We start from the raw sequence: 19,802 nt of genomic DNA, 5'->3' as shown, positions 1-19,802 counted from the left end.
ATATTCCCTATCTCTTTCTGAATGGCCTTAGTGATGTGAATGGGATGAAGGTCTGGTCCACCTTTAGCTTCAAAGGAGACAATTACTTTCCATGTGTCAGTCATGCTACCTCCATTAGCACTGGACCGTTCTCCACCAACTCTAGACTTTTTGCTTATCACTGATGCCATTGAATCACCACCACTGCTATCCCTGTCAGACAACTTTCTCACTCGACTAATTTGTTCCAAAAAACATTTAATCCATATCACTAAGACTAAAGAGCCCGCCAGACTTTCCCCCTATGATCACTCACATTCACTGTGCAGCTTTAGTGGGATATAATTAGATGAGTGTTACCGCGTGTTGCAGAGATTTGAATTCACCGCTGCCAGCAACCTCGGCATCTAGCTTCACTTGAAGCTGCTAACCTCATGATACACAACAGCAGGGGGCGGAGAAACTCAGCAGCTTGTTTCCGCTATGCAATGAATGAAAGCATTCCAACTTGACAAAGTTCGCTGCGACAGTCCTCTTCAGCATGACAGCCACACATTATACACTCTTTCCTTACATTTTACCTCTACCAAGGCATTGTCTAGCTGCCGTCAAACTTAACTATTGTCCTGAGCGCGTCAGCGTTCTGTGATCAACATTGAAAATAGCCTACAGGCTCCACAGTAGTCATTAAAAATTCTGTAGCCTAACCTAACCCAAGCATAGCCAAACCCAATTCTGTATAGTGCAGCAGATTAGTAAAAAAAATCGTTCACTTTGGTATAGAAGCATGAAATTTGGCACAGATACTCTCTAAGGGCCACTATTTTGGAAAAAGGCGCTGGCCACTCAAAAATTGAATATGGCGGCCATTTTTCAAGATGGCCGCCATTGCTATTCAATGCTTATTATATCAATTATTCAAACAGTGATCTAAGCATATAATTTGATACAAATACTCTCTAAAGGAAATGTTAATGGGGAAAAAATGCTTGTCCCTCAAAAATTCAAGATGGCCACCATTTTTAAAGATGGCCACCATTCCTGTCGAATATTAATCATTTCAATTGTTCAAATGGTGATGCAAGCATAACATTAGGCAGAAATACTCTTTAAGGAACACTCTTTTGGGAAAAGGTATGTGTCACTCAAAAATTTAGGATGGAAACCATTTTTCAAGATGGCTGCCATTCCTGTCCTATGTTCACTGCCACTGTTTCCAAAAAGTGATACAGAAAATATGCCACAAATATTCTGTTAAGGCCACTTTTTGAAAAAACTGGATGGCCAATAAAAAATTCAAGATGGAGACCTTTTCCAAGATGGCCGTCATTTCGGTAGTATGTACACTGATGCACACATGCATGTTAACAAAAATATTCTAATGGCCACACTTTTAGAAAAAGGCAATTGCAAAAATTCAAGGCATTTTTTAAAGTGAGTGTTGCTTTAATAGTGTACTCTGTTGGGACTGAGTTAAAGCAAGACCAAAGAACTTTCCCTCTGTCGCACGCACGCTATTTGTTTATCCAGCACCGGCTTTGCAAATAAGATGTCCACAGACAAGGTAGAATATGTTGCACGATTTATGAAAGTACGATGTATTGCGACATCAGATGCAAGTCAAATTTGTAGTTTCTTATGTCTCATTCCATCGAACTACAGACCCGCTACCCTATCTGGCAAACTTACATAGTGCGGTTATAGCCGATAGAGGCCCTTAAAGCGAATGCAGAAGTGCCGTTCACGCTGTTACAAGTTGATATATGTGTTGAAGCAGAGCTGCCCTTGTTGGAGGAATGGCTTCATATGGCCTCTGCTTTCGGGCAAACATGTCAAGTCTAGCCTCATCTACACTAACAGCTGTGCTTGATCGATCATACAGCAGGACCACAAACTTCTCAAGGATCTCCAGGTCACTATTGTGAAAGAGTTGAATGTTGGTGGCAATCATTTTATAGCCATCATGTTGAGAAACATGATGGGTAGGTGGTGATAGGAGGGGTTCCTTTGTGTCTGTCTGACAAAGAGAACATTTCATTCAATCAGTTGATCTCTTGGCTGACATGGGATTTTCATTTGCCATTTTGGGGGATTGTTGTCTGATTAAGGCCGAGGGGTTATCCTTTTACCACCTCAATCATAGACATAGTACACATTCAAGTATGGGATACAACTAGGTTCGGATCACCTACACCTAGCCAGGTCATTCATCCAGTGCCATTTAAGTCCCATGTGATCTGTACACCTTCCAGGTAAGCATACATGAACAAGTCATGTATTGCCCCGCTTACCCTTGGCTCGGCTCTCCCGTGCTGGCACAACCTGTCAATTCAGGTGCGGCTATCTAACTACATCTAGCATCACCATTTGAAAAATTGATGTAAGGATTCAAGAGAAATGGCGGCCATCTTGAAAAATGGTTGCCATCTTGAATTTTTGAGGGACAAGCACATTTTCAAAAAAAAAAAACATTCTTAAGAGAGTATTTTCACAAAATGTTATACCTACATCACTGTTTGAACGATTGACATAATGACATGACAGAAATAGCGGCCATCTTGAAAAAATGGCCGCCATGTTGAATTTTTGGGTGGCCAGCGCCTTTTTCCCAAAAAGTGACCCTTAGATAGTATCTGTGCCAAATTTCATGCTTCTATACCAATTTGAACGATTCTCTTGAAATATGCCATTAATCTGCTGCACTAGTAGCCTAACCCAAAATATCATGTAACAACTTTAAACATTTTTGAGGAAATTATATTTTGAAAGTTCAATGTCTTCTGAATATGAAAATACAAAGTCAATTCAATCAATAGCCTAATGATATACTAATTAAATAAATATACAAACCATAACACATAAAAACGCTTAATAAACTATGTTGAACAGATATGACAGATGCCTTTAGACCCCTCTTGAAAGACTCACAACAGGAACGGAGAGCACTGGCAACTTATTCCACCAACAAGGAGGAAAAGAGTCTTGAATTTGACCTAACGTAAGGGTCTCAGTTTTTAATAATTGTTATTGAAACAATATTTGTCATATAGGCGAGACACTGGTAATAAATACATTTTTAACTTACAGTAGGCCTACCTCAAGAATTAGGCTATTGGCACCTCTGCTAGTTGACTAAAAACAGGTAGGCTATTAAAAAAATAATCTGTTGGTAATTTATTGTAATCTCACAATGAAAACAATGAGGAAAAACCAACCTTGAAGGGACACAAATTTATTTTGAGAAAAAGGAAAATCTCATAAAGAAATAAATATTTTTAACAAAAACACGCCGCTCACAATATTGGCCCCTGCTGGTTACCTTCGCCTCCCTTTGCCAATAAAACAGCTTGTAATATTCTCCTATTCTCCTTTTTGACTCACCCTACTATTTTTCTATGGAGTTTAGATCAGAGGACTGAGATGGCAATGCTGAAGCTTGATTTTGTGTTCAGCAAACCATATTTGTTTTGATCTGGACGTTTATTTTGGTTCATTAACCTGATGAATGACCCAGTCATTTTAGTGTTGAGATTTCCTTTGAAAATGTTTGGGTGTTTCTTGGGGTTCATGATACCATGCACCTTAATTAGGTTCCCAAGGCCTTTGGGAATAAAAACAGGCCCACAATATCACAGCCTTTCCACCATAATTCTCATTAGGCATGGGGTTCTTTTCAGTATAGTTATTCTTACGCCAAACACACCTAAAGTGTTTCTTTCCAAAGAGTGCCATTTTCATTTAATCTGACAATAGACACTTCCAGACAAAATCACTGTACCATTCAGTAATTCCTGCCGTTTACATTGGTAATTAAATGACTGGACAGGATTTTACCTGGCATGCCCTCTAAATAATCTATTAGCAGCGAGGGTTTTTTGAGGGACTTGGTGACCCCAAAATGATACCTCACTCTGTAAGCCGTGGCCTACTGGTTAGCACTTCGGACCTGTAACCGGAGGGTTGCCGGCTCGAACCCCGACCAATAGGCACGGCTGAAGTGCCCTTGAGCAAGGCACCTAACCCCGCACTGCTCCCCGAGCGCTGCTGTTGATGCAGGCAGCTCACTGCGCCGGGATTAGTGTGTGCTTCACCTCACTGTGTGTACACTGTGTGCTGTGTGTGTTTCACTAATTCACGGATTGGGATAAATGCAGAGACCAAATTTCCCTCACGGGATCAAAAGTCATCTGTACGTGGGAGCAAGATAACCATGGGTCTTTGTCCAAGCACGTTTGTCACATTTTCAACCTTTTAATCATTGTTTTAACTGTAGGCATGGCATTTTCAACAAAGTACCTAGTTTTTATAAACATTCCGTGACTTACAAATGTCCACACACTTTTTTTTAATTGAAATTTAGCGTATTCTTTTGTCTTTCCGATGTTGAAAAATGACTAGAGGATTTAGTCTCTGTGTCACTTTATTTTCACACCTTAGTAAAAAAGAAAGTCACAAACTACTTCTAAAAGTTCACACTTAAATGTCTAAATAAGTTGAAATTAGAAAATGCTTCTGTTACGTTTTGTATAGATTTTTTTAGGGTTGCCAATAATTGTGAGAAATGTGTTTTTGTTAAAAATATGTATATCTTTATGATGTTTTCTTTTTTCTCAGAATAAATTTGCTCCCCTTCAAGGGATGATTTTTCCTTATTGTTTGTATTGTGAGAGTACAATACATCGCCAAAAGATAATTTTGTATACATGTTTTTAGCCAATAATTCTGGAGGGTAGATATCACCATGTTTGTTATTTACATAAACACAAGTTTTCTGAAATGTTATGTTTGTATGCAAATGAGGCATTATGTACAGCACAGTATGTAAATATTCAAGTAGGTGGGAGCAGAATCGGAGACTACTTTGTAGGCAAGCGTTAGAAACTTGAATTTGATGCGGGCGGCCATAGGTAGCCAATGTTGCTGGATGAGCAGCGGGGCAGTTTTTTTTGGCAGTTTGCAAACAGAGTGCATTACCACCACCATCTGCTGGACTTAGGTATAATGGCAAGTGTACCCTTTAGCCTCGTTCTGGCCGCCGGGTGAATAAGGCGAATGGCCCAAGCCCAAGCTTCCCACAGGAGTAGCAGTGGCTACAAACTTTATGCCTATAGTGAGAACTATTTGTCTGCTTCGGAGCTTAAACAGAGGGCCATGCACTGTCAAAGTAGACTTTCACACTGACTTATGGAGGTTATCACTTCAGCATACAAGGCATCAGGTGTACTACCAACACTTGAATTTGTTGCAACATCCTAGAAGAGCATCTCTATTGAACATATATGTCTAAGTGCAAGCTGTGCTTTGTGCGATACCTTTGGCCACATTTATAATTTGCATTGGTAGCCTGCTCTGTGATTTCAGCTTCACGCGCGTGGCTATAGTGCCCAGTGTGTGTCATGTCTGGTCTCAGTCTCAAGTGTGCTAAATGTGGACAACAGGAGCTTATCAGCTCACACCGACCGCTCTGTGTTGTCGGCCTCACGCCGGCACCTGCCTACCATGTTGCTGCAGTTCTACGTCAGACGTGCCTAAGACAGCCTAGACACTTTTGTTCTGGTAATCATGCGTCTGTGTCCTGCGCATGTGGCGCATGGCGAGAATTGCATCATCAGCGTGGCATGTGGGAGGTGTTGTGTGCCTCCCAACAATTGTGACCACGCGTCAATGACGCACTTCTTCGATGCGCGCAATGTGCATGGAGAAGTATACCAAAGAGTTCACCAGGACCTTACCTGCTCGGTGTTGTTGGCTCTCGGCAAATACGCCCACCACAAATACACTCGAGAAACATGTCAGTATTGTGCTAACATGTCAACTTGTGCTAGGATGTCAGCTCATGACTCTGATGGCAGTTCAGTAAAAGACATGGCGGTCCACCGCCAATGACTGTAGGCATTTCACAGAAAATTCTGAGGAAGATCTGTATGACCGAAACGTTGTGAAGTGAAATAAAATGTTTGCACTGTGTAATGGACAGTGTGTGGCACTTCTTCAACAAACTCAAATCTGGCAAAATATTATTGTCTTATGTGGACACAGCACATCTGAAACTGAGATCTTTGATTTGGTTTCCACATAATTTTATATGCATCACACACCCATTAAAGGCTTGCTCTGTAACTCTAGTCATTTCTTTGATTTCTCACTTTTGTTGTCTCATTTTTCTCTACGGAGCTCCCCCTACAGCTTTGGGGTGCATATTTCACAACAGTCTCTGGTCTTTTTGCTGGCTCTGCCATGATGAACATCTAAAAAAAATCACTGCTTGTTCTTATAGAGATTGCTAAAACACGTGACCAAGATTATGGGTACGTTAGGCCGTTTACATTGGTTTACATGGGCATGGATTGCCGCAGATCCCCAAAATGCTTTGCATTCACCAATGGGAAAATGGCATGATGACGACACATTCTCAATCTCTATAGTTAGCTGGCATGGCTACCCTTCAAGAATATCCATAGAGTTCTGCTGTTGACTGAGTGTTTGCCTAGGATCATTATGAATCTGGAAAAGTCTTTCAGCTAAAATGTTAAACTTTTCTGACCCATGGGTTATGTGTTATGTCACCCTGGATGTGATTTTGTACCGCTTTGTGATTGAAAGGCAATCTTTGTAACATGTCGGAGTGCGGTTTATGGTCCTCATTATTCAGTTCACAGAGCACTCTTCGGAGTGAGTATTGTTCCTTGAAGTACTAATGCTGTCCTTAGTTGTGCAAAGGGGGATTCTGTGAAGTAGTTGTCCTGTCATTCTAACAGAATAGACAGATCGGGCATAGTCAGAGTGTAACGGCTCGTTCTTTACGGCTCGAGAGTTAGAGCTCTACGTTTCTCTGAAACTCTGAGTGTTAACTATTGGGTGTTAATACTCCACGAGGGGGGACTACCGAGCACTGTGGTTGGGCATTTTGGCCCTGAAAGGAAATGTATGTGTGCACGCAGTTTGGGACTACTTCAACAAAGTCCTTTTAGACAAGTCCCTCCACTCGGCGGCCATATTGTAATGTTTTTGGGCATTTATTGGGCATCTATTTCGGCATATGTGCCTGCGCAAGGCTTCACGACACCAACCTTACTCCAGCGGGGAGATCACAACACATGACTGGCACAATGTATTCACATGTCAACTTTTTCTTAACTTAACTTCAACTTATTCACGACACAGCACATGATTGGCACAATGTATTCACATGTCAAATTTTTTGCCGCAGAAGGGGCGGGACATGTGTAGACAACTGCCACATTGGCGTTACAAACTAACCCCATGAATCTATGGATGATTTTGAGTGCTATGTCTCCTCATTAGAAAGTCTCTGACTTCAAGAATCTCCGTATTGCTGCTGTTCACTGGGTACTTGACTAGTATAATCATTCTATGTTTAATTACTTTTTAAACACTTGTAAACTATTGCCGATTTTATGTACTATTACCTTGTATTTTTTTAATTCTTCTTGAATTTTTAAACTATTCTTTGACTATTGCCCTTTAAATGCTTTTATGAGCTATTCCTGTTTGCTTGTGTTTATGTAAAGCACATTGAATGATCTCTGTGTATGAAATGCGCTATATAAATAAAGTTGACTTGACTTTGAATATGTCCAGAGAATTTTAAGCATTTTGTGTTTCTCGCTCGTTCTGATTCAGACTCTGCCGGGATTGTAGTGCAGTTCTTGCAAGGATGGTTTTCTGCTATAGGAGACTGTAGGGGGAGCAGGGAAAGCTGCCATTTTTGCCACAACAGGTCATTTAACCATCACAATGATATCTAAACTGTTTTAAGTTGGAAATGTTGCATTAAATTGTGTTGTGTGTCAGTGATGAGAGCTGTATCCACCTTTGTTGCCTCGTGTCTGCTTTGAGGCTTGGGTATTGTAGTCTTGGGCATTTTGTTTTGTAACATTTGACTTAAAAGATGTAGTCAGGGATTGTGCAGGAAGTCACATTTGTTTGTTTGTTTGTGACTTTGTGAATGCTATGGGCTTGAAATCACGTAAAATCCCTGACTGCACCTTTATGAAGGTCTGTTGAATTGAAATAAGATGGTTATATATTAATAAGATGGAAATAACTGGTTAGTCTTTATTATGTTCAATACAGCATGTTTAATAAATGACAATGAATCTATGAATGCCATGTACAACAATGCTGACACCCTTAAAAGACACAATGCATCTCTACATGTCAATTATTTTAGATAAAACATTCAGTCTCAAAGCAAGATCTATATTGAGATGGCTTGAATGGCACCATAAGGGTCGTAATAGTAGCTGCATGACAAAAAGGTTGACACACGGAAATGTGTTTACTGACACCCTGTGGGCCACTGTAGAGCTGCACATTTTCTAATACAAGTGGAACATATACAGTACAGGCCAAAAGGGACACACCTTCTCATTCAATGCGTTTCCTTTATTTTCATGACTATTTACATTGTAGATTCATCAAAACTATTAATGAACACATGTGGAATTATGTACTTAACAAAAAAGTGTGAAATAACTGAAAACATGTCTTTTATTCTAGTTTCTTCAAAGTTGCCATTTTTTTAATTTAATACCATATTCAGCAAGTCATAACTTAACAAATATTCATCTGTGGGCCAAATAACTTTGCATTCATTCATAGTTTGGATGCCTTCAGTGAGAATCTACAATGTAAATAGTCATAAAAATAAAGAAAACACATTGAAATGAGAAGATGTGTCCCTTTGGGCCTGTACTGTAGTACCGGTCAATTAATCACTGATCTTCAATTATGCAATGCCATGACAAAAACATAAACAGTTGTCCATAAATAAACACATTAAAACCACTTTACCTCATACATGAAAATAAAAACAAATCTGAAAACTGACACACTAAAAATGACTCCCATTCATCTATATACAATGTCAGAGAATATCATAGGTTTTGTTGACAAAAAATTGATAACATCAACTAACCAGCAATGCAGTACTGTATGTACTGATTAGTCAGTTAATCTAGTACAATTTGAGTCTTGGGCCCCTTAAATCAGGGATTCACATGTTTTTGCCCCAATGGCAGTATTTGCATGCCTTTAATTGTATGTATACTTCACTTAACCTTAGATATACAGGTGTGTTAGTTGTCAAAGCTATAAAATGAAATAAACAATGTTCCCCAATATTACTATACATTTCACAGACTTCTTTTCTCTGTTTCAGCCCTTTTCATGTCAACAGCACTGACTGGGAGTTCATTTTCATGCTACAGCTTGTCAAACTCTAGGGCTGGCTTAAAACACTCATCTCATATTCACGTCCACATCCAATATGATCCAATCTAAATATAGCTTTGATTTACTGCATTACATTTTTGTTCTCTCAACGGAATTAACTAGCCAATTGTCTCCTTGTGGTTGTACAGTCTGTGACCTGGGGGGCGATTTAGTAAAGAAAACATGTTTTCTGAGTTAACCACATTAGAAGGTATGCTGAGTAAGTCCTGGAAGCCCTCCAAAACCTACCTTAAGCGGAATATTCTGCAGGTTTGTATACAGTGCAATTACCCAGGTTGCTGTTTCTTGAAATTGCTGTATGCCTTGACAGGATCACACATAATACATTGAAGAATTGTGAATGCAACTGCATTTTGTTTATATATTCATCCGCAAGACTACACATATATTAAATGCACCTACAACATATCAAATGTCTTGCCATAAAGATGGTTCATAAATCTCCTTTGCAACCCCTTGTTCCCATCAGGCAATTGCATGGGGGTTCATAATCTCAACGTACAGAACAGATAAATGAACAACTGCGATGTCATTGACAGCTCAAGCTCACATATCACACTGCAGCACTGTGTTTGTTGTCTGCATTTGTATAGTGTGGTAGACTAGTTGGGCCAAAGTGGTTGTTCTTGAGAAGTGACACAGAATTCATGTGTCCCTGAAAAAACAAAAAACCTGCCTCCTCAAATTCTCACACCTCTGCATCAGAAAATGACTTCTCCTTGCTGCGGCTGGTGAGCATTGAGTTGGTGTACGTGTTGGTGCGAGACACTTCCTCTGTAAACGCCGTCTCCAACACCTTCAAGATGGACTTGCGCACCTTGTCCTTGAAATCCTGACCCATGAAGACATACAGCAAGGGGTTGAGGCAACTGTTGAGGAAGGCCAGGCTGGTGGTGATTGGAATGCCAACCTTTACGACATGGTGCAGACTTAGACTGAAATCATCCTCTGACCTCATGTGATTAACCATCTCAATGATCGACATAATGTGGAAAGGTGCCCAGCACAGAAAGAAGGCGGTGATAACAGCTGCAATGATCCTGAAGGGTCGCCCAGTCCGTCCTGACATCGAGCGGTTCATCCTGAGGCGATGAATTATGACTGCGTAGCAGGAAACAATGATGGCAAATGGCACTATGAAGCCAAGTATGACCCGGGTTATGATCATGGCACAGTGGCGCAGCGACCTCAGTGCCACAATATCAGGGGAGTCCTCATCAGAGAAAGCGAAGTTGTTGAAGCAGTTGATGACATTGCTGTTGTTCTCTCGTGTTCCGGAACCGATGTCCCGGAACACAAAGTAGGGTGAGCTAAGCACCAGAGCCAGGAACCAGACGACGAGGCTCACTGCCGATGCTCTTTGCACGCTTCGGTGGTTCTGTGCCCAGATTGGCTTCACCACAGAAATGCAGCGGTCCACGCTGATCACGACGAGGATGTAAACGCTGGCAAACATGTTCAATGTGGTCAGGGTGCTGTTGACTTTGCACATGAACCTGCCAAAGGGCCAGTGGAAATCCATGGCTGTATAGGCCACGCTCAGGGGCAGAAATGCAGTGAACAAGAAGTCAGCCACCGCCAGGTTCAGGAACCAGACTGTGTTGACAGTCTTCTTCATTTTAAATCCAGTCACCCAGATCACAAGCCCATTGCCCAGCACGCCCAAGACAAATGCCAGGGAGTAGACAACGAGTGACATGACGTTCAGTGACTTCTTCAGCTCAGGCTGGTCTTCGTAGTAGTCATCATAGTAGTCATCGTCATCAGTCCCGTTTGTTGACAACGAATTGTTCCAGCTGTCAGTATGTGGGTCCACTGAAGCCAAGACAAAGTCCATATCTGCCTAAAGGTGGAAAAAATATTTCATTTTATTGCAATAAGACAGAAAATTTAAAATATCTAGTCAAACAATTAACTTAATAATGAGTGTAGCCTGTAAAACAATCTGTCAGCTGTTGTCTAGAGGTAGGCCTACTAGAATTAGGGTTAGAATAAAATTTGCTTAACTCAATACGACGTTCAGTTTTCTACCACTAGAGGTCACATGAGGTACTAACGTTCAGTCAACGTGTAAAGTCAAAGTCTACATCATGTCAACAATAGCCTTTACTAGAAGCCCACATTAAGTTAGCCTATGTTCTTATAAGACAATGCAAAAATTAAGCTTAGGCTACACATGAACTTCTTGCCAAGACAAATTAACCTTTTTTCCTTAATGTCTTCAAAGTAAAGTAGTGATAGCCTATTCAATTATACTAAATCTAATTGAAGCAATCTATCATTAAAAAGACAGCTTCCTAACAATGTCAAACTTGAATAAGAAAAAAACTACAACCTTACAAATCACACTGAAACATCAAAGTTGTTATAGCTTGGCTTGCAACGCCCGCTCAACATATTTATTTCCATTCTTGCTATTTAACTGCAATGCTGTGTTAAATGTGTTCCTCCTTTCTCTAGTATTCACAGCATTTCCTGCGGTTTAGCCTAAAATCAGACCAAAACGAGATAAAAGTTGTCTCGCCTATACCTGTTTGGTCAAACGCGATGCAGAGGTCCTTGTATCGAGTTGTAGTCTGATGTAGCCTAGTCCTTGAACAACACACGCTTGCTGACAGCCTACAAAAGTCGCGAGGAGGTTTTACTCTATGCGTGTGACGTCACGGTGTCATATCTCACTTTCCGCGAACATCTGGGGCATCACTGCTGCAGCTGTGCTGACCGCCAAACCTTCAACACCCTAACCTGAACCGCATGTTGCAGCTGAACAGCACTGAAGAGGCTGATTATGTGAAAACCTGTTGTACCCTAACACACTGCAGTAACAAAATCTGCTAAATTAAATTGAGAAGTTTGTCAATTGTAACCTCTTCGTGGCTGATACATTTAGTTCTAAACGAATTCCATTGAAAGAATTGGACACATAATAAAAAGAACAGTGGAAAGTGAATGCGCCACCAGCAACTTGCCCCAACTATGGGTAGAATGGCTCAAGACCCAAGAATGTCTGTCATGGACTACTCAGCAAGGCGGGGCAGGAAATGTGGTTGTGGATACGGATATAGAGAGTTTGGTTGGTTGCAACAAATGAAATACAGTCCACAGAAGGGTATGACAAAGTCAATTGGAGTTTAAAATAATCTTTGCGAATGAGTGCATTTCTCGTTGGACTTTCCAAAGGATTATTGACACAAAATGGGTTGGAAAATATCGAGAATGGTCCATGCATGACAGCCACATTCACCAACTGCCATTGCAATTTCAGGACAGTATAGGACTATCCCAAGTTTATATCCTTGAGGAAATTAAGTGCTTCCTCAGTTACAAACCATATCAAAGAAACACATGCACATCAATTCTGGTAAGCAAACATGTGACTGACATACTCTCTGACATCCCAAATACATTTCCCATAGGCCTTAAAGAATTCCTATCTCATGTGACATCATCAAACAATGTGATAGGCCAGAGATACCCCTAGAGAAATCAAAACAATAACCCCAAGTTCTATCTAAGACTCTATCCTTACACTGACTGGCTGAGCACCTGCAATTGAGATGAATGGATCAAAGCTATAACCATTCTCCAGGTGTTTTACAAAGACTAATTCAGAAAAGTAACATTTGCGGAGAATAATCTGACCTTGTCCCGAATGGAATGTCATAAACTCATAAACTTGTGTGCCTGACTGAAGGACCATCTTATGTCGTTTCATGTTCCAACTAATGAATTATTGACTTCAAGTGGAGGATGATGAAGCAGTAGAATAGGAAGAAGAGGAGGAGGAGAAGGACATTAGCACAGATGGATAAATGGATGCGCGTGCAGCAAGAACATAAAAAAAAGGCACCAAATTGTGCTCATGGCCTTAGTTATGCCCTTCTAAAACATAATTATATATTCACTTTTCAGTATGTGCACAAGAATATGTTCAAAGGAGTGCCACAAATCCCCATTTTCTTTCTCAGAATAGCAGAGGGCATAATTGCATCCATTAAACTACATGCCTATGATGATGGTAGAATATGCCATTTTTTCCCCCATCAAAATTAAGATAATACATTGACTGAGTGCCTAAATGAATGCGGGCTTAAGGACAAGCCATTTCAACAGAAGTGGAAAATGGCAAGGGGAAATATCCTTATTCCCTGGGGCCCATATAGATCTCTTAGGTGGGTGACTCCTTTGGACTGAGTCTGCAAGGGCGGTCCATAATGTGTTTTTCTGTCATAGAAATGAGCTCATGTGTGCTTGAGGTTTCTGTAATTGCCTTGTGTTGACTAGTTACACAGCTTGGTGAGCAGACACACACACACACACACACACACACACACACACACACACACACACACACACACGCACACACACACACACACACACACGCACACACACACACACACACACAATTTCCTCTGTGCAGTCAGTGCATGTGACTGACAAGTTGGGCATCTGCGAGTGATTTGCTGTGGTCAGAAGCTCTGGTATACCAACATTTACTCCGAGAGTGAGCATTAAGGGCTGGTACTGGACATTAGCAAGGGAGTCTTTCTCTTTGCAGTGAGGTGCCTGTCTGAAAGCAGAACATCATTTATGTTCCGTATCTCATCAACGAGATTTGTTTCTTTAGGGTTAGGATAAGTACTGCATTTCATTGTCAATGACAGTAAAGTTGAATCTAATTTAATCTAAAGATGTCAGAAGAGCACTACCACACTGAAGAGGAATGCTCACAAGCATAAACCTTTGGACTGTCACAAGCATAAATGTACAAAGCAAACCACTGCCCAGCAAATTAACAAAGCAAGACCCTGCCAAAAAGAGGGCTTGTATACAGGACTGAAGTGAACTGAGACAGAAAAACTAAACACAATAATCCACACACCAGACTGACAAAAAGCCCATGTTTGTACGAATAACGTGGAATTGTTTCAAAATCATATCAAACATCCAAGTGTTTTGTTGTGAGGATTTTCATTTTATACACTGTGTAAAGGAAAATGATGGGAAAACAACTCTACAAGATGCAAGACAAAGATTTCTGTGAGTGGGAATTAAAGATTGGTTAGACAATCACACAAAAATGAAATAAAATCGATCAACCCATTGTGTGTGTTGGCCATTGACTTACTCATAGCAGAAATGTGGTAGCGGTAAGGACCAGGCTAGAAATGTGGTGTGTGTGTGTGTGTGAGAGAGAGAGAGAAAGAGACAGAGAGAGAGAATGAGACTGAATGGCAGATATAAAGGTTGATTCAACAGAGGAGTAAGAGGAAGGGTGAGGAGATGAAGAGGTGGAGGTGCTCGGAACCAGACGAATCTCATTAGAATTTGCTCTGGGAGATCTGGACACTCGTCCATTGAAGTCGCTTTCCAAACTCACCAAAATCCCAGTAACCAATCACAACCACCTCCGGTCCATGGAGGCTTTATTCGATGACAGACAGAGATACATACTAGTTTTGTACACAACCATGCACTGATGACATCATTATTAAAGCAACACCAAAGAGTTTTTTGTACCTTAAAATAATGTTTCCAAAATTGTTTCCGTGGTTCATGAACTCGTAACAGGGTGAACGGCAGTTCTGCATTCGCTTCGCGGCCCTCTATCGGCTATAACCGCACTATGTAAGTTTGCCAGATTGGGTTGCGGGCTTGTAGTTCGATGGAATGAGACATACAAAACTACACATTTGACTTGCATGATGTCGCAATACATAATACTTTTATAAATACTGTTTATTTGTATCTCTTCAGCATGTTGCTGGCTTAGCCTACCTAATAAGGTAGTAAATCCTGTGATCTCTCTGCAGCTTGCTTGCCAGCCTTTCCCAGAGTAGGCTATACTTCGCAAAAGATGTGAAATACAACTGCATATTCCATTTTTGAATCCCAGCGACTGGCTACATTTATTTTTTTTAAATCTTTAAAATGTGCTCGTGCTCAAGATGAAACTAGCAGTTTTTCAGCTGAAACATGCAAGGACTCGTCTAATGGGTGATATCACTCTTCCCATACATTTTTAAAACAAGTCAATGGTTTTTACAATATTTCAGTGAAGCTTTAGTTGGTTTAAATGCAACTGTACATATGCACATAGTCAGGGGGCCATTTTTTGGTACAAGCTGTCACCCTATTTTTTTAAGTAGAAGATACCCATAGGTAAGATATTAGGGTGGTTGTCAAGCTGATTCTTTTTTTGTGACTTGTACAAGCAATTTCAGGCCTTTTTTTTGGTTTCCTGCTCAACACGACATGTCAACAATAAATGTTGAATATCTCCACAACCACAAGGATCATATACATAAAAAAGGTATCAAATAAAAGCTAACACTCAAGGGCTGTCTGCAGAAGTGTCATTTATTGACATTAATTGCATTTCTTGCATGCATGCATGCATGCATGTTTTGTATTGGGAAGGTATTCATTATCAAAACAGTAAACTCTTCTTTTGTGTCCCTGACCAGGACTCAGACTGAGCACATGGACATGATCCCTGGGGGCCTTCGTTGGCTGCCTACCTGAGTGTCACTGCTTGGATGGGGAAAAACATACCTTTGCCATACGACTATTGTATAGTTATTACTACAAACTAGTTACTAACCCCTAACCCTAAAGAAGTGAAAGAAAAGTTATGTCAGGATGGAATTAATAACTATAGTGATATGTCAATTAAATATAATTTGGGTTACAACCTGGTACATTAATCAAGTAAAACCACCATAGACCACCATCTACAGTTCTACATTTCCGCCCTGACATTAAAGTATTATAACTGTCTCTCCCTACAAGCTTTAAACTTGGCTTGACTCATTCCCATACTGTAGATTGGGGTACTGATTGATAGAGATTTTGGGATACTATGTTATGTTTCCAAGCTGATATTCACTTTGAAAACGATTTCTCTTTAGGTGGAGATTGTTTTTTTTTCATGTTCTAGTTCTGTTGCCTCTTACACTGTACAATACATGTTTATTCTGACACTTCAGCAGGTATCCCATGAGTGTTGGCTTTCATTTGATATTGATATTGGAGATATTCAACATTTATTGCTGGCATGTCGTGTTGAGCAGGAAACAATCAGCTTGACGACCACCCTACCACCCTAATATCTTACCTATCGGTGCCGTCTAACTAAAAACATAGGGTGACAGCTTGCACCAAAACATGTCTGCAAAAGTCTTAACGGAAGCTCTTTTCAGAATTGGACCCCTGACTATAATCTGTTATGTTGTGTGATTGTGTGATTCACTCCTTTATAAAGTTTTGTTCAGACTGTTGACACCTGTTGTGATCATTTTCTCTGGATCTGCTGCCTCGTGCGAAATCACAGCTGTGCTGACACAACAGTGCCCCTTGTGGTGTGATAGTCTTGTGGTATTTATTGATGATTATCATGCTTGCAATTGGATTATATTGCACATTTGCCAAAATTACAGTAGGTAACATGGAAGAAAATGGAAGCACTTTGGGAAAAAATCTGCTTTTACCACTTTTAAGAATATAGTGTTAAAATGGCCAAAAAAACTTTTTCTAAGCTGACAACCTGGCTAGGTGTAAAATATTAATACTGAATAGGTTGTGTGCTTGTACCAAAAAGTGTCCAACACAGTTTTAATATCAGTTTTGGCCCCCTGACTAATAGTAGCCTACTAGCTAGGGAACACTAAAAAAAAAAAGTTGGATTTACTATTACTATTTTATTGTGTAGGCCTATTGGTTGCACATGAAATGTCTAGAATTAGTCCAGCATTTCACTTTCGGTGTACAAAAATTGATTCATGCTTTGGTCACCCAATTTGATCACGTAATACAAATGAACTTGTTTAAATTAAGTTGACATGAAATATTCATGTAATTTCAACGTCATTGTGTTATACAGGTGGATGTAGCCTACTTAGTATTGCAACATCAGTTAAAGGAAGATTATTTTGTTATTAAAGCCATCAAAATTAAGTCTAGTTGATCAAACTTTTGCCAACTTAAAAAAAGCTTAACTCGAGTCAGGCTGTTTGCCAGCAGCAGCATCCATCTTCTTTGTTTTCAAGTGGGAGCGAATTCACGTGGAACCGTCACAACTCTGCCGTCATTATGTTAAGCCCGTCCACTGACTCTATAATAATATTTGCTGCCGCTAGGGTGCGTCTATTAGGCTAGCATTATTAGTCAATCATGATTTTATTTCTGTGAGCTATTTATTGACTTGTCTTTCTTGAGCAAAGTGTAGTGGTGGATCTCCATTCCACTGCCTGATGTACCTTTTTAATCAGTGTTCTGAGTGGCACTTAGCCTGGAATATCCAGACCCTGGTAGAACGATTAAGGGTATCTTTAAAATGTGCTCGTGCTCAAGATGAAACTAGCAGTTTTTCAGCTGAAACATGCAAGGACTCGTCTAATGGGTGATATCACTCTTCCCATACATTTTTTAAAACAAGTCAATGGTTTTTACAATATTTCAGTGAAGCTTTAGTTGGTTTAAATGCAACTGTACATATGCACATAGTCAGGGGGCCATTTTTTGGTACAAGCTGTCACCCTATTTTTTTAAGTAGAAGATACCCATAGGTAAGATATTAGGGTGGTTGTCAAGCTGATTCTTTTTTTGTGACTTGTACAAGCAATTTCAGGCCTTTTTTTTGGTTTCCTGCTCAACACGACATGTCAACAATAAATGTTGAATATCTCCACAACCACAAGGATCATATACATAAAAAAGGTATCAAATAAAAGCTAACACTCAAGGGCTGTCTGCAGAAGTGTCATTTATTGACATTAATTGCATTTCTTGCATGCATGCATGCATGCATGTTTTGTATTGGGAAGGTATTCATTATCAAAACAGTAAACTCTTCTTTTGTGTCCCTGACCAGGACTCAGACTGAGCACATGGACATGATCCCTGGGTGCCTTCGTTGGCTGCCTACCTGAGTGTCACTGCTTGGATGGGAAAAAACATACCTTTGTCATTATGTTGAGCCCGTCCACTGACTCTATAATAATATTTGCTGCCGCTAGGGTGCGTCTATTAGGCTAGCATTATTAGTCAATCATGATTTTATTTCTGTGAGCTATTTATTGACTTGTCTTTCTTGAGCAAAGTGTAGTGGTGGATCTCCATTCCACTGCCTGATGTACCTTTTTAATCAGTGTTCTGAGTGGCACTTAGCCTGGAATATCCAGACCCTGGTAGAACGATTAAGGGTCTGGCCATAAACAATGTAATGGCCCAACTCGTGGGGCGGCATCAAGCATGCACTTGAAAATCTCACTGCGCAATTGGATAACACTAGACCCATGTTTACTCTGAATGATTCCGGACTTCGACGCAATTGGATAACACTACGTCCAATGTTTACTGACCTCCAACGTTGCAGCGCTGTCGTCATTAGTTTAGCTCGCCTCTGGCCCGCCTATAGATGTGCCTCAGATGTGCTGATTTGATTGGTTCCCCGGGATGCAAGGGGTAAAAGTAACGTGCATCACTGCTCATTGCAAGAGTGTCTCGCAGAGACAATTTCATTGTGCTCTCGAGAGAACTCTGGATTTCCAGGGTGAGTGGCACTGGCCTGCAAATCACTTCCCACAGAGCTGTTAAAAGCCATCACGGAAAACAGGAAAGAGTTTGTAAGACGATCTATTAAATTGGGTTTAGTTATAATCAGCTATCAGCAGAGAGGATGCACAAGAGTGCATCTTGTGGCTAACATGCATGTCTCAGGGAATACAACACTGTTTGACATGAGAAGGTCATTATCTACGACGTGGTGTATCACACCATCAGCCAAGACATACATTTGAGGTAATCTGTTGTAATGCATGTAGTAGTGCTTCCATTAGGCAGGGATCACATTGTTCAACGGCAAGCTGCAGATTTCCTATTGTTCCCTATATGGTTAGGCAACGGAACAGTTGGATCGGCAGCGTAACGCTAGCGTTGAACAAGCTGAGCGTTGAACTTGGTTCAACCTTCAAAACGTAACACGAGTTTATTCAATTGTCAGTTTAGGCAATATAACATAGACCGCGTGTGTAACTTAGGAAGGAGACAGAAATGTCTCTCATGGGATCAAAAGAGTATATATACTAACTTATTATGGTCTGAGCGTTGCGTTTAGCGCTGTACCGCTACCGCTTCCGTATTTCCAGTGTGATCGCCGGCGCCGCCTTAGGGTTTCCCATTATTGATGATTTTCATTCATACATTATGTTTTGTTTACCTCGTATTGTGAGTGAAGGCCGTTATCCATGTTTGTTATCTGTCCTTTCTTTCATGTTTATATCTACCACTGGGGGCCAGTATTTTTTCCCTCAGATTTCATTTCATTTCATTCTTAAAGTCAGCTGATGAGACAAAAGACCCCTGCATTACTGCTGTGTCAGGTGAGTTGCATTTTAGACATGTAGTTCTTAGCTACAATCTTACAGTCTGCCTCAAAGCGAGAGTACAGTGGTTAATCAAAGAGAAGCGGTGTTGTTATCGGTTAAAATAAGCTAGAATGAGAGGGAGGCCAGATGGACCTGCCAGAGAAAAGTCAAATGTGCTCGGTCTGGTCTCCAGGCTAG

The 19,802-nt window shown here is 40.5% G+C and overlaps 1 protein-coding gene across 1 annotated transcript; it reads right to left on the bottom strand.

Annotated features, from left to right (window-relative positions):
• Positions 1–8,060: 8,060 nt before the first annotated feature.
• Positions 8,061–11,837, bottom strand: fpr1 (formyl peptide receptor 1). Its single transcript, XM_076279996.1, has 2 exons — positions 11,768–11,837; positions 8,061–11,080 (listed from the first exon to the last, which is right to left on the bottom strand). Exon 2 carries the CDS (start codon positions 11,072–11,074, stop codon positions 9,926–9,928), a length of 1,149 nt encoding a protein of 382 aa, XP_076136111.1. The 5' UTR covers positions 11,075–11,080; positions 11,768–11,837; the 3' UTR covers positions 8,061–9,925.
• Positions 11,838–19,802: the final 7,965 nt, after the last annotated feature.

The sequence above is a fragment of the Alosa pseudoharengus genome, unplaced genomic scaffold (genome assembly GCF_046254945.1).
Source record: "Alosa pseudoharengus isolate Yale_2024_CS ecotype anadromous, Long Island Sound unplaced genomic scaffold, YU_APseudo_1.1 YU_APseudo_1.1_scf_12, whole genome shotgun sequence".
NCBI lineage: Eukaryota > Metazoa > Chordata > Actinopteri > Clupeiformes > Clupeidae > Alosa > Alosa pseudoharengus.
The sequence above is the reverse complement of the archived record's forward strand: the minus strand, read 5'-3'. Positions and strand labels throughout refer to the sequence as shown.

Bases quoted from the DNA above. Each gene is read 5' to 3' on its own strand.
- fpr1 (XM_076279996.1), bottom strand. From the start codon at position 11,074: ATGGACTTTGTCTTGGCTTCAGTGGACCCACATACTGACAGCTGGAAC.